The 15,684-nt window shown below is 42.4% G+C and overlaps 1 protein-coding gene and 1 non-coding gene across 4 annotated transcripts in view; one reads left to right on the forward strand and one right to left on the reverse strand.

Annotated features, from left to right (window-relative positions):
- ALDH1L1 (aldehyde dehydrogenase 1 family member L1) overlaps positions 1-15,684 on the forward strand; it is a 130,581-nt gene that overhangs the window by 79,876 nt on the left and 35,021 nt on the right. For all 3 annotated transcript variants that reach the window (XM_053896880.1, XM_053896881.1, XM_053896882.1), the window contains exons 10-12: positions 9,278-9,425; positions 11,049-11,168; positions 12,447-12,574. In XM_053896880.1, the coding sequence (XP_053752855.1) occupies positions 9,278-9,425; positions 11,049-11,168; positions 12,447-12,574 (396 nt within the window). The remainder of the gene's footprint in view (positions 1-9,277; positions 9,426-11,048; positions 11,169-12,446; positions 12,575-15,684) is intronic.
- Positions 6,526-6,632, reverse strand: LOC128775715 (U6 spliceosomal RNA). The gene has a single exon (XR_008420695.1). It is a non-coding gene; the product is annotated as a U6 spliceosomal RNA (small nuclear RNA).

A 15,684-nucleotide genomic window follows, 5' to 3' on the forward strand; every position in this document is an offset into this window, starting at 1 on the left:
AGAGAATTGCAAAGCAGGCTCCACGCTGACAATAGAGAGCCCATTGTGGGGCTCAGTCTTACCAACCATGAGATCATGACCTGAGCCAAGAGTCAGACGCTTGACTGAGCCACCCAAGTGCCCCTTATTTCACTTTTTAAGAATGATTTTGCTGCCAGGGTGCCTGGTGACTCAGTCAGCTAAGCGCCCAAATCTTGATTTTGGTTTAGATTATGATTTCATGGTTTCATGAGACTGAGCCCCACGTCTGCCTTTGCACTGATAGTGCAGAGCCTGCTTAGGATTCTCTCTCTTCCTCTCTCTCTCTGCCTCTCCCCTGCTCATGCATGTGTACTCTTTCTCTCTAAATAAATAAATAAATAAATAACTATTTAAAAAACAAAAGAATAATCTTGCTGGATACAGAATTCTATGTTGACTTCTTTTAATACTCTAGATATTTCACTCCATTCTCTTCTTACTGGCATGGTTTCTGAAGAGAAGCCCAATGTAAATATCATTCTTGTTCTTCTATAAGTAAGACTCTCATTCCTCTGATTTCTTACAAGATTTTCTCTTTATCTTTGATTTTCTACAGTTTGAATAGGGTGGGCTTATGTAGATATATAGTTTTTTTAAAAAAAATACTACTTTGTGTTATTTGAGCTTCCTGTATCTGTGATTTAATGTCTCTCTAGTTTTGGAAAATTCTCAGCAATTATTACTTCAAACATTTCTTTGATTCCTTTCTCACTTTTCCTTCCAATATTCCAATTATGTTTATGTTATTCCTTTAGTAATTGTCTCACAGTTTTGGACATTCTGCTCTTTTGCATTCCTTCTTTTTGCGTTTTGGTTTTAGAAGTTCCTATTGACTTGTCTTCACACTTACTGATTCTTTTCTTTCTTGTGTTCAATCTACTGGTGAACCCCTCAAAGGCATTCCTCATTTATTACTGTGCTTATTTCTAGCATTTCCTTTTAATTCTTTCTTAAAGTCTCCATATCTCTGCTTACATTACTATTCCTTTCTTACATGTTGTCCACTTTTCCCATTAAAGCCCTTATCATATTGAACATATTTATCTTTAACTCCCCAGTATAATAATTCCCAAATCTCTGCCGTATTTGAGTCTGGGTCTCATCCTTTCTTGGTCCCTTCTGACTGCTTATTTTTACTTTTAGTATGCCTTGTAATTTTCTGTTGAAAGGTGGACATACTATATTGAGTAATGGAAATGAGTAGATAGGCCTTTACTGTGAGGTTTTATGTTTATCTGGTTAGGGGTTAGGCTGTGTTATAGTTGTAGGTGTCAAAGAATAGAACTTCTAGCATCTTTGTGTGTTCTCTCTTGTCTTTGGGTTTTCCTAGAGACTAAAGAGAATCTGCCTTCTTTTCACAACAACCCCCTATTATTTTGCAGGAGCACTCTTGATACAAAGTTAAGATGTGGTATGAAAGGAAGCCTTAGATAGTTTTATGATTAGGTCTCAGTCTTTTAGTGAGCCTGTCTCCCTGTGATATGACCTTCACAAGTATCTTTCAGTCTTTCTGTACTCTGGTGTTGCAGGAAAGGTAGAGAGGGCCAGAGGTGGGTATTACCCTTCCCTCAGGTTGGTTAACTTCTAATAAAACAGTTTCTCTTGAGGGTAGGCCTTGTTAAGAGTGGAATGCTGTGGGGGTATTTCAAAATGACTACTTTCCCCTCCTCCTGCCAGAAGCACTAAGGGATTTGCCTCCGATCTTCCCCTGAGAACCTGATGTGTGACTCCTAGAGGTAAAACTCACAAAATCATGGGGTCCCTCATAAGACCAGACCCCCAAGAATTTTTAATTCTCAACTAGTTCTCAATTTAGTTTTATTTATTTCTCAACAATTTTAATTCTCAATTAGTTCACATGGTGCTTCCAGCAATTTTGAAGTGTTCCCGTCAGCAGCTTCTACTTGTGCATTTCTGCTCAAGCAAGCTGTGTTTTTCTGCCTCTCCAGTGTTGGGGGCAGCACTCTGCCCTGTGACCTCAATTCTCTTGTGGATCTAAGAAGAGTTTTGATTTACAGTTTTTTCTTCTTGTGAGAATGGGAGTGAGGACCTCCAAACTCTTTACATGCTGGACCAAAATCTGGAAGGCTAGCAATCAATTGCCTCTAGATCATGAAAACAACGTGGCTGGGGCGCCTGGGTGGCTCAGTCGGTTAAGCGTCTGACTTCAGCTCAGGTCACGATCTCGCGGTCCGTGGGTTCGAGCCCCGCGTCGGGCTCTGGGCTGATGGCTCAGAGCCTGGAGCCTGCTTCCGATTCTGTGTCTCCCTCTCTCTCTGCCCCTCCCCCGTTCATGCTCTGTCTCTCTCTGTCTCAAAAATAATAAAATAAACATTAAAAAAAATTAAAACAAAAACAAAAACAAAAACAAACAAACAAAAAAAAACACAACGTGGCTTATGCCCAGCACTTGCCTTGCTTTGGGGAGTCCTTTTGGTAAGTGCAAAGCATTGGGTGTCTAGATGGCTAGCGTTAAGGAAATACCTTAGGTGCTGATTCTCTGGAGACACGGTGTAAAGACCTGTATTGTCACAATTCATTGCTGGAAGAAATAAGCATGTCCTTTGTGACTCCACTGGGAGACAGTCCTTGGCACCTTGCATCTGGCTTCCTCCTGGCTTTGATCATATGCCTTCTTTTGCTAGTTTTCCCTTATTTCCTTTCCTTGTAATAAATCTTAGTGAGAAGTATGATTACATAGTGAGTTCTGTGAGCTGTCTTGGTGGATCAGTGGGACTGGGTATGAAAAAAACAAAACAAAACAAAACATAGGAAAACAAACATGTTGGGATTTTAATAGAGGTGTCATTGAAACTGAAGATCACTTTGGGTAGTGATTCATCTGAACAATATTAAATCTTCTAATTCATGAAAATGGATATTTTTTTCATTTTATTCAGGCCCTTTAAAATTTCTTTTTTTTTTTTTAATTTTTTTTAACGTTTATTTATTTTTGAGATAGAGAGAGACAGAGCATGAATGGGGGAGGGTCAGAGAGAGGGAGACACAGAATCCGAAACAGGCTCCAGGCTCTGAGCTGTCAGCACATAGCCCAACGCGGGGCTCGAACTCACAGACCGCGAGATCATGACCTGAGCCGAAGTCGGCCGCCCAACCGACTGAGCCACCCAGGCGCCCCTAAAATTTCTTTCTTATAGTTCTCAGTGCACAACTCTGTTTTCTCCTGAGTTACTTTATTGCTATTATATTCCCCTTGATGCTATTATAAATGAAATTGTTTCCTTAATTTCTTTTTTGTAGTGTTCAGTGCTAATGTATAGAAATGCAACTGATTTTCATGTATTGCTTTTATACCCTGCAACATTGCTGAGTTTGCTTATTGGCTCCAATGTATGTCAAGTTTTTTAAAAAAATTATAATATGTCAGGGGGTTTTTTTTGGTGTGAAATCTTTGCAAGTGTGTGTTCTGATAAAACTTTATTTATAAAAACAGGCTGAGGCTAACTGATTTCTGCTTTAAACCAAAAACCTGGGGGTAATTTGCTGTGACCATGCACAGAGACGCTGAGGACGCAACCTAGTTGTGCTTATTATGTGAGGAAATAAGTCCTTTCTTCCTCCTTTACTGCCTTTTCTTGCTTCATAGCTTAAAAGCAGGTTTATTAATTTTTCTTTATTTAGTAAAAATGTAAATATTTAAGGTATACAATAGTATGCTCTGATATATATAGTGAAATGATCATTACAATCAAACTAATTAACATATCCATCTCACATAGTCACTTTTATTTTTTGGCAGTGAGAGCATCTGAGAATTACTTTTTTCTTTAATTTTTTTAAAACATTTATTTATTTTTGAGAGACAGAAAGAGACAGAGCATTGAGCAGGAGAGGGGTAGAGGGAGAGAGAGAGATGAACCCAAAGCAGGCTCTAGGCTCTGAGCTGTCAGCACAGAACCTGACATGTGACTTGAACCCACAAACTGTGAGACCATGACCTGAGCTGAAGTCGGACACTTAACCAACTGAGCCACCCAGGGGCCCCTGAGAGCTACTCTTTTACCAAATTTCTAGTACACAGTACAATATTATTAACTATAGTCAACTTGATGTGCATTAGATCTCTAGAACTTGTTCACCCTGTATAACTGAAACCTTGCCCCCTTGGCCATAAGGTAAACCATCCTTGCAACTGAGAATTCCACTTATTCATAGTGAATTCAGCTTACTAGTATTTTGTTGAGGATTTTTGCATTTTTATTCATAAAGAATATTGGCCTGAAATTTCCTTTTCTTGTAGCGTCTTTTTCTGGCTTTGGTATCAGGGTATTTTTGGCCTCATCAAATTAGTCAGGAAGTGTTCCTTCTTCAATCCTTCTGGTGGGGGGGGGGGATGATTTTGAGAAGGATTGGTGAAGCCATTCAGCCCTGGGATTTCTTTGTTGGGTGGTTTTGTGATTATTGATTTAATTTCTTTAGTAGTTATGGGTCTATTCAGATTTTCTACTTCATGAGTTAGTTTATGTAGATTGCATGTTTCTAGCAATTTGTCCATTTAATCTAGGTAATCAAATTTTTTTTGCTGTATAATTTATCACAGTATTCTCTTACCCTTTTAATTTCTGTAAAATTGGCATAAGCACTTTCATTTCTGATTCTGGTAATTTAAGTCTTTTTCTATTTTTCTTTTTCTTGGTCAGTCAGATTTGTCAATTTTGTTGATTTTTGATTTTCTGTATTGTCCTTTTATTCTCTAGTTTATCTATATCTGCTCTAATCGTTATTATTTCCTTCCTTCTACTTGCTTTGAGTTTAGGTTACTCTTTTAAAAAATTCCTTAAGATGTACAATTAAGGTATTGACTTGAGATCTTTTTCAATGTATGCATTTACAGTTACAGATTTCTCTGTCTGTACTACCTTTGTTACAATCCATAAGTTTTGGCATGTTGTGTTTTTGTTTTTCTTTGACTAAAGGTATTTTCATTTTCTTTGTGATTTCTTCTTTCACCCATTGGTTGTTTAAGGGCATACCATTCAATTTCCACATATTTGTAAATTTTCCAATTTTTCTTCTGCTACTGATTTCTAGTTGCATTCCACTGTGATCAGAAAAGATGTTTTATGAGATTTAAATCTTTTAACATTTATTAAGACTTATTGTGTATCCTGGGGAACCTGGTGGTTCAGTTGGTTAGGCATCCCACTTTGGCTCAGGTCATGATCTCTCAGTTGGTGGGTTTGAGCACCACACCGGGCTCTGTGCTGACAGCTCAGAGCCTGGAGCCTTCTTCAGATACTGTGTTTCCCTCTCTCTGTGCCCCTCCCCTGTTTCACTCTGTCTCACTCTCTCTCACACACACACACACACACACACACACACAAATAAACATTAAGGAAAAAACAACAAAAAGACTTATTGTGTAGCCTAACAAATAGTTTATCCTGGAGAATATCCCATGTGTACTTGAGAAGAATGTGCATTCTGCTCTTCTTGGGTAGAGTATTCTGTATATGTCCGTTCTGTATGTATATAATTGGTTTATAGTGTCGTTTAATTATTGAAAGATGGGCATTTTAGTCTCCAACTACTATTGTAGAAAATTCTATTTTTCCTGTCTGTTTTTGCTATATATATTTTGGGGGCTGTGTTGTTGGTGCCTGTATGTTTATAATTGTTATATCCTGTTGCTGTGTTGAACCTTTTATTAATAGTCTCTGCTTCACATAACCCGTTTTTATATACAGTCTATTTTTTTCTGACAGTAATATAGCAACCCAGCTGCCTTTTGGTTAGTCTTTGCATGAGATACCTTTTCCATCTTTTTGCTTTGAATTTTTTGTGTGTACTTACATCTAAAGTGAATATCTAGCAGCATCTGGATGGATGATGTATTTTATCCAACTTTTCAATGTATGTTTTTAATAGGAGAGTTATTTTCATTTAACCAGATTACTGATAAAGAAGGATTTACTTCTCTTTACCTATTTGTTTTGGGTATGTCTTTTATGCTTTTTGTTTCTCAGTTTCTTTATTACTGCCCTCCCTTTTCTGCGTAGTGTACCACTTTGATTCCCTTTTTAACAGTTATTTCTTAATTACCTTAGAGATTACAATTAACATATTACAGTGTAATTTAAATAATATCAACTTAGTTTCAATAGTATATACTCTAATCCTATATATCTCTGTTCCTACCCCAACTATTATTGTCACAGATGACATCTCTATGCATTGCATAGCCATTAATATTGACTTAAAATGATTGTGTTCTGCATTTGGCTATTATATAGGAAAAAGAGAGAAGTTGCAAACCATACCAAAAGTACAGTAATACTGGCTTTCATATTTACCCATGTGGTTATCTTTACCAGTGTTCTTTACTTTTTTCTTATTACTTTGAGTTACTCTTTAGTGTCCTTTCATTTCAGCCTGAAAGGTTCTCTTTAGTGTTTCTTTTTTAAATTAACTTTTTAAAAGTTTTTTAAAATTTATTTGTTTATTTTTTTAACAGGAAGTTTTTTAAAATTTTTTTTAATATGAAAAAATATGGAACGCTTCACAAATTTGCGTGTCATCCTTACACAGGGGCCATGCTAATCTTCTCTGTATCATTCCAATTTTAGGATATGTGCTGCTGAAGCGAGCACTAAAATTTATTTTTGAGAGATAGTGAGAGTGGGGGAGGGACAGAGAGAGAGGGGGGAAAGAGAGAATCCCAAGCAGGCTCCACACAGTCAATGCAGAGCCCAACGTGGGCTCAAATCCACAAGCCATGAGATCCTGACCTGAGCTGAAGTTGGCGCTCAACTGACTGAGCCACTCAGGCTCCCCAAGGGAAATCAACTTTTAATTTTAGGGAGGATCCTTTGTAGGTGATGAGTTCGTTTTCTCTTACTATTTTCCAAATTCCTTATTTGTCTTTGGGTTTCAACAAATTGTAATGTGTTGTGGCATAAATCTCTTTGAGTTTATCCTCCTTGGAATTGATTGATCTTCTTGGATGTATATATTCATGTGTTTCCTCAGACTTGAGAACTTTTGGGACATTATTTCTTCAAATATTTTTTCAGCCCTTCCTACCTCTCTTCTTTGGAACTCCTAAAATGAGAATGTTGATGAGTTTGATGATGTCCCACAGACTCTATTCATTTTTTTTCATTCTTTTTTCCTTCTTTTCTTCATACTGGATAATTTCAAGTTCAGCAATCCTTTCTTCTGTTTGGTCAAATCTGATGTTGAACCTCCCTAGCGAGTTTTTTATTTTAGTTATTGTATTCGTCAGCTTGAGAATTTGTTTGGTTTATTATTAAAATTTCTATGTCTTTTTTGATATTCTCATTTTTTCTTACATCATTTTCCTTATTCCCTTTACTGTTTCTCCAGGGTTTCCTTTAAATCATTGTACATCTTTAAGACAGTTGATTAAATATCTTTGACTAATAATTTTAATATCTGGTTTTACTAAGGATGATTGCTTCCAAATTCCTTTATTTTTACTGCAAATCAGCTATATTTGCCTGTTTCTTTGTATGTTTTACTATTTTTTGTTCAAAACTGGACATTTTGAGTGTTATGTTGTATAATTCTGAGAATGTATCCTCTCAGTCCTCAGTAATTGCTAAGTCTTGCTTGTGGAGGGTTTCATTTATCCATTTGTGACTTTTCCCAACTTTTTTTCTTTTGTAAAGTGTGTATTCCTTGTTGTACGTAGTAATTGAAGTTTCTGTTTTGTTATCTCTGTGATCAGCCAGTGGCCTAGCAAGGATTTTCTTAAATGTCTGACTCCCAAAAGAGGGGGGAAAGTACTGCCTTTTAAAATTTCCTGGAAGTTGCTTCAGCCTTTGGGGGTTAAAACTGCAGCTACCAGTCTTTGTGCTGGCCCCTCAGTGATCAAAAGGAACATCAGCACTCAGAACATACAATCTACATGTAGGGAGGAGAAGGTCCTTACTGCCCACCCTGGCTCCAGAAAGCTGCACCAGGAACAAGTTCAGCTTCCCCCACTGCCTCCTACAGGAGGGATGGGAAGTAACACCTCATGAAATGCTGAAATTTGCTGACATTTACCAACCTCTTCATCATCTTCTTCCCTGGGTGTTGTAAATGTTTGCCTGACTCTAGAGTTCCAGAATATTTGATTCAGACAATTCTGCCAGCTTAGGAGCTGTTTAGGTGGAGGAATGGATCTTTGGAGCTTCCTACTCTACCGTTTTCTGTCTATATGTAGGTTTTTATTTCTCTTGAGTAAATATCTGAGAGTAAAATGGGAAGAATATGTTTAATTTTTAAGAAACTGCCAAACTGCTCTCCAGCATGGTTTCCAAAGTACCATTTTAAACAATCCCACTAGCAGTGTATGAGAGCTCAGTTGCTCTGCATCTTTCCCAGTGATATGTATGGTCAGACTTTAATTTTAGATATTCTGGTAAGTGTGTAGACATATCCCACTGTCATTTTAATTTGCATTTCCCTAATGATGGGAAATTGTGATGTTGAACATACTTTCATATGCTTTTTTCCATCTGCATTTCTTCTTTGGTGAAGCATCTGTTCAATCTTTTGCCCATTTTTACTTGGATTGTTTCTTTTTTTGTTGGTATTGAAATATGAGAGTTCTTTATATATTCTGAATGAAAGTCCTTTATCAGATATTATTTGGAAATATTTTCCCCCAATCTGTGGTTTGCCTTTTCATTATTTTTATTATTATTATTATTTTTTTAGAGAGTGAGAAAGCAGGGGAGAGAGGCAGAGGGGGAGAAAGAGAGACAAAGGGTCTTAAGCAGGCTCCACACTCAGTGCAGAGCTCGATGTGGGGTTCTATGCCACAGCCCTGGGATCATGACCTGAGCCGAAATCAAGAGTTGGACGCTTAACTGCCTGAGCTGCCCAGGCGCCCCAACCTTTTCATTATTTTAACATATCTTTCAGTGACTATTATTAATCTCGTATTGATTATTATCAACATGTAGATTGTCTCATTTGCTTATCAGAAAATAGTAGAAGAGGTATTATTCCAGTTTTGCTGGTGAAGAAACTAAGGCTCAGAGGAGTTTTCCACTTGTGCAAGGTCACATATTAGTAAGTGGTGGAGCCACAACTTGAAACTAGGGCCTTCTGAATCCATGGATTGGGCTCTTAGCCCCAGTTCTAGCTTAACACCCACACTTTGGCTGTTGATATGAACTTCCCTTCTGGGTAAATGTTTGGCACCATAACCTCTGCCACTAGAATGAGGCAGGTCTGCCAAGCCTCTTTCCATGCTCCCGCTTTTCCATCTTCTTTTCTCCAGACTGGTTGAGGAAGTGAAGGAGCTGTGTGATGGACTGGAATTAGAAAATGAAGATGTTTACATGGCAACCACCTTTGGGGACTTCATCCAACTATTAGTGAAGAAGCTACGAGGGGACAACAAAGAGAGCGAGTGCATCATTGACTATGTGAGTCCTGGGCCCCTCCACGTGGGCTTGGCTCTGCAGACTTCTCAAACACTCACATCCGTGGATCCACAATGACACATGGGGAAAACCTGGACATCCCAGAAACCAGAGCACTCAAGAGCCCAGCTTCAGTGTCCCAAACTCTCCCTGGTAACCCTGATAGCCTGAGGCTGCCAGTCCAGTTAGCCCAGTGCAACAGAGGAAATTGTTGTCTATGGGACAAATTCTGACACCCAAAGATATGAGAGTAGGATATTAAGAAGTGGCTTTTACAGAGTACTTCTCACCCTCTTTCTCCTTTTGTGGTTTTTCCCAGTAGTTGCCTCCTTGCTGCTGTGGCCCTGGCCCCTACCAGATCACCCTTCCAGGACTCTAGTTCTGCTGGGGGACCCTAGACCCTAGTTCTGGTACCACCACTTCCTCCATTTGTCCTTCTAATCTAGTAATGGCAGGCGCTTGGTGCTGTTATCAATCTCTGGGTTGACTCATGGCCTCTCAGCTCTTTCATCACCTGTGCAACCAACTGCATGCATTAAATTCCTTTTGTTGAAATGCCAAAAGAGAGAGAAGAAGGGAGGGAGGGAGGAAGCTAGACAGGAAGATAGGGAGAGAAAGAGACAGAGAATGAGGAATTGGGAACTTTTTCTCAATAAGGGAAACAAGTGATCCTATACATTCAATTTGTATATATGGAAGTGTGATGATGTAATTGCAAATTTATTTTTAAATTTTTAAATGTTTTATTCATTTTTGAGAGAGAGAAAGAGAGTGTGTGTGTGTGTAAGTGGTGAGGGACAGAGAGGCAGGGGGCAGAGTATCTGAAGTGGGCTCTGTGTTGACCATAGAGAGCCCAATGCAGGGCTTGAACTCATGAATCTTGAGATCATCCAAGCACCCCTGCTAGCTTATTTTTAAAAGAAACTCTTGAAAAATCATCCTGAGGTGTCTTGGTAGGCTACGAGCTCCCACAGGAATTATCATTGGGATAGTTTGGAACAAAAGCTGATGAAGAAATTGTAGGCAGCCAGGATGGATACCAGGTTGGCCTTAGGATTGCAGACAGATGACTGGTGAACAGATTTCAGGAGAAGAATGGTGTCCCAGAGGATGCCATTTGGGATGGAATTTCAGGTCTACAGGGAAGTGAGCGATGGGGTTGGTGTCATGTCTGGTGACTCACAAGCGTCTGTCTGCCAACTGGCACTTCCTACTTGCAGAGGCCTAGCAACCAGCCTGAGATCACACAGCAAGTAAATGGCAGGACAGGGGTTGCAGCCCAAGAAGGCTGACCTCAGATTCTGTGCTCTTCATCGCTTCTTATTGTTCAGCTGCCACCACTGCCCACATAATAGCTCCCTGAGCCAAAGAAGGCAGCAGAACTGGATTTGGCTCAGAGACCTGAGAAGGCCAAGGGGCCTAGAGCCCTGGCCCCTTGGCTATCTGTGTGTGTGTGTGCATGAGTGTGCACAAGTGTGCATGAGTGCACACGCATGTGTGTGCATGAGTGGTTATCTATCCATCTCTGAGTGTTTTCTATGTCCTTCTGTGGGTCTGTATCTGCCACTGATGCACATTGTGAAGGATCCACACTGCAGTGAATCCCTGTAAAACTTCCTTTCCCAGGTGGAAAAGGCGGTGAACAAGCTCACCCTCCAAATGCCCCACCAACTCTTCATTGGGGGACTGTTTGTGGATGCTGAGGGTGCCAAGACCTATGAGACCATCAACCCAACAGACGGAAGTGTGAGTGCAGGCTTAGCACCCCCTTCTGCTCTCCTTCCACCTGCCCCCTCCTTGGCCTTTTCTTCTCTCTCATCTACTCCCTCACCTGGTGTCTGGGGATCCCTGCTTAGGGGGCCTCTATTCGCACACAGAATGGTTGTAGTCAGTTTCCAGTCCTCCCTACAGGAATGGCCCAGAGGGGAGCTAGACCAGGAAGGCAGGACGATTCCAAAGGTCTGGAGACTGCTTCAGAGATGGACCAGAGCTAAAATCCCCCATGGAAGAAATGAAGCCATTCCCTCCCCCTCCATGCATCAACAACCTCAGCATGGGCCTTACCCTCTTGAATATGTGTACACCCCACTGTTGGGAATTCTTCCTTGAATCCCATGTTTGTCAGACTTTCTTGACTGTGACCCTTTTATGTCATGACCCAGTATGTGCATATTGTATTCTCACATACACACCTACCTGAAACAACACTTACTCCTACAGGTGCATACTCAGTTTTCCATTCTGCCCTACCTATGGCATCCCTCAGGGCCTGCGGAAAGCACATAGCACACTCAACTGGGTCACTTGAAGGGAGTTTAAAGAAAATAATTGACAAAGGGGTGTACTGGCTGTGGGGACACAAACAAGGGGATACAGTACCCTCGGGCAGAAACATGAGCTGTTACCACCTTGAGGCCTATTTGGGGAATCCCAGAAGGGAAGCTGTCTGGACAGGGTTGCCTGGGTGCTGGGCCCTTGGGCAGGGAGGGTGTACCATGCCTTTGGTAACAAGAAGGGTGCTGGCCTTGCACCTCCCACTTCTCTCTCCTCCTGGCTTTCCTTTGGCCATGCCCAGGTGTCAGGAGGTGTGGGCACCTGCACTGTAGTGCAAGTGGGCACTGTCAGGACACAGAGCAAGGATGGGGGACAGGAATGGTCCTGTCACCTTCAACATCTAGACTATTTCACTTAAGAAATAGACTTTCTGCCTAGAACTTACCAAATTCATGGGCTTCTGCTCTTGGTTTGACAATGCTAAGCTGATCCTCAGCCTCATAGCTGCAGCCTGAGTCTGTTACTCTGTTTGGGCTCTGTGGGCAAGTGAAAAGAAGGGTCCTGGTATGTAGAAACACGAGCAAACCTCTTTGAAGGTCCCTAGCTTTCCTCATTGTGCACACCCTTCCAGGGCCTTCCTGTTTGCCTACTGTCCCCACTGAGCCATCCCAGGTAGCCAGGGGAGCGGCGGCATGGGGCATCTGTGTACGCGGAGTCCAGGGAGGGCTTCATGGCTCTGCTCCACCATAGGTCATCTGCCAGGTGTCCCTGGCCCAGGTTAGCGATGTTGACAAGGCAGTGGCTGCCGCTAAGGATGCCTTTGAGAATGGATTGTGGGGGAAGATCAGTGCACGGGATCGAGGCCGGCTCCTGTACAGGTGAGAACCCCACGAACTCCTGTCAGCTACTTCACCTTATGTTTGGGTTGGAACTGCATGCTCGGGTATTGCCAGGAGGAAGCTGGGGTCCCAAACAGGTTGTGTGACCAAGGCCTGAGACTCAGAAAAGCTTCTCAGAGGAAGTGACTTGAGATGCAGGAAGAATTTCACCAGACACAAGTAGCCTTAAGGGAAAAGTGTCCTCAGTGGAGGGAACAGTGTGATTGAAGATAAGGAGGCACAAAAGTGAAAGTGCTGATAAGATGGGAGTGGCAAACTGGCAAAGTTAATGGATGGTCCTGGGCAGTCTCAGACATGTACAACACTTCTCTGAGTGGACTGGACCAGAGGAGGGATCACAGCTACTTTATGCAGAAGCCAGCAAGGGAAGGATGGGGTCTGTTCTTCCTGCTGGTCCTTGCTCAGATCTCCCTGACTGCTGGAATCTCACATTTTCCTTTTTTTTCTAAAACCAGGGAAGAAGGGGCTCTCTCCCCTTAGCTTCATCAGAAGTATTAGGGAAGGACGTAGAGTTTATCCACTTATGACCATGGGGTGGGAGTGTGGCCTGGAAGAGAGATACTATTCCCCTAGAAATAGGTGGTCCCAATGGGGGAAGAGCAGTTGCCCCCCCAAAGAAGTGGGGTGATGGTTACAGAAAGGAGGGTGCTGCACAGATGAACTAAGCAGTGTCGAAAAGCCTAGTGAACAAGCCAGTTTCAGGAACCTGACTTTTATGCTCTGGGTCCTGGGGAAGCTGTCAGGCATAGAGTCTGGTCATGATGTGGTCCAAATGTACTTGTCATCTGGTGGGAGAGAGGCTCCATCTTGGCCTTGCAGTTAGAATGTCATTTTCTTTCCTATTCAGAGGCCAGAAACACCAGGACAGCCTCCACCACAGGAAACCAGAGAGAGAGGGGCCTGTCTAGTTTCAAAATGGAATAGAGATGGTATGGGTTGGAGCAGGCAAGGGTGCACCCAGCCTGCTCTAACTCAATTTAGTTTCAAGACCCCTTGAAGAGCCTATCAATTTTAGGAAGCCATTGCCTAGTGACCTAGTGACCCCAGATTAGGCAAAACTGAAACATGCAAGCCCAGGCTGGTGATGCTGAGAGAGGAGCCTTGTGGCCCTGAAGCAGACTCCAGAGGTAGATGTTTGCTGACCCAAGAGTGTTTCCCTTGAGCAGTTCTGCTGCCATCTAGTGGCATGTGTCATAATAACACCACCAGCAACATGATAGTGAAGGGTTGGGTGCCTGAACAGCTCTAAGTAGAGACCTGGACCGCTTTGACAGACATCTCAAGCCCAGACCTGAGAACTCCTAGGAACCTGGTCCTGCCTCATGCAACCTCCCAGTCCCCATGGTGGAGGTTCGCCCATTGCTGGCTCAGCAGCCCCTGATTCAATGAGGAAAATAGACCACCATGGATACATATTATGGAATGCAGAATACATTATAGGGTTCAGACATTATGCAATTGTGGGAGAAGCTGGGAAGAAAGATCTAGAAAAGAGAGTTAAAGAAAGTCACTAGATGGGCCCCAAGAACCACTGAGGGACAAGATAGAGCCTCTTAGGGACCTAGAGAGCCAGTGTCCCCAGCTGCCAGAGAGGGACCACCAGGAGCTGGTGGCGGAGTCTGTAGGAAGCTGTCACCTTTTGTTCGGACACTTCCTTAGGTCCACAGACAAGAATCTGGTGGTGGACCAGGCTGCTGGGAGTGAGGCTGAGCCTGTGTGGCACCCCACACTTGCCTTTCCTCATGGCTGTCCTGAGGACCTCTGGGGTGACTTTGGTTGCTTCACTGCCTTCCCCCCTCCCCCCCCCCCCGTACTTTCTGGGGACAGGATGCTGGAGGCAGAGGTACAGCTCAGCAAAGTTGACAGTGAACAATCCCACTCAGTTCTCACTGAGCTTTCCAAATGGCGTGCTTAGGTGATAGTTACTTTAGGGTTTTATAACATGGCCACATCACATGCAGGTGACCTTGTCTGGTAGAATTGGAGGGGTTTGGGGCTGATCAAGGGAAAAGATAGGACTATGAGAAGTAGAAACACACAACAAGCTTCAGGAGGCGTCACCCCCATAGTGGGAGACCCTCCAGAGACTATAGTGGGGGGTCTCTACTCAGAATGGGAAGAGTGCAAAGCAACTCTTGGAGGTTGGGGGATCAGAGGGGGGCGGGCTCCCGTGTCCTGGCAATGTTGCTCAGCAGCAGAGCAGGGATCTTTGGGTCAGAGGGCTGGGAAGGCAACAGCTGTAAGTGCATAGTCCATCTCTCCAATGATAATAGCTGTCAAGTGGGATTCCCAGGGGATGTAAAGCAAGACTTTAAATAGCTAAAAGTCTGCTTGTTTGGGCTATGTTTAAAATAATTGGATACATAAATGTGTATCCAGCAAGCTTTTAAGCTGACAGGTCTCACCCTGCAGTGAAGAACCTAGGGGCCAATACACAGAGACCATCTTTGGCTTATTTATTTTTTTTAAGTTTTTTAATGTTTATTTTTGAGAAAGAGAAAGAGACAAGCAAGGGAGGTGCAGAGAGAGAGGGAGACAGAATCCGAAGCAGGCTCCAGGCTCTGAACTGTCAGCACAGAGCCCAATGTGGGGCTTGAACTCGCAAACCTCGAGATCATGACCTGAACCAAAGTTGGGTGCTTAACCAACTGAGCCACCCAGGTGCTCCTGGCTTATTTATAATATAGATTTATACCTGTGACACATCTCTTTTTATAGTTGATAGAACTATCAACTATGCCACAACATGGTGTTTCATTATTTGGTCTATAATGCTTCTCAAAAAGTTATTTACACCTTTGCTGTTCTTAACTAGAGAAGTACCTGGGTGTGTCACTGTGTCTGAAGTAACCATGTGGCTATGCCACTAAATTGCTCATGTCTGTTCAGCCCACAGTTTCACTCACAAGCCTTATGCTACATACTGACTGTGTGCCCAGTGGGTGTAGGAGGTCCAGTAGGGAGCAGGAGACCAAATCCTGTCCCAGGCCTCAGGGAGAGGCAAATAGTCCTGGAATACTCAACTAAGTGGATAACTGTAACAGTCATGCAAGGTTTGAAGAAAGGTAGAGGTTGCTATCAGGACACTG

Source organism: Panthera pardus, unplaced genomic scaffold, assembly GCF_024362965.1.
Source record: "Panthera pardus isolate Hobbes unplaced genomic scaffold, ASM2436296v1 HiC_scaffold_8, whole genome shotgun sequence".
NCBI classification, from domain to species: Eukaryota; Metazoa; Chordata; class Mammalia; order Carnivora; family Felidae; genus Panthera; species Panthera pardus.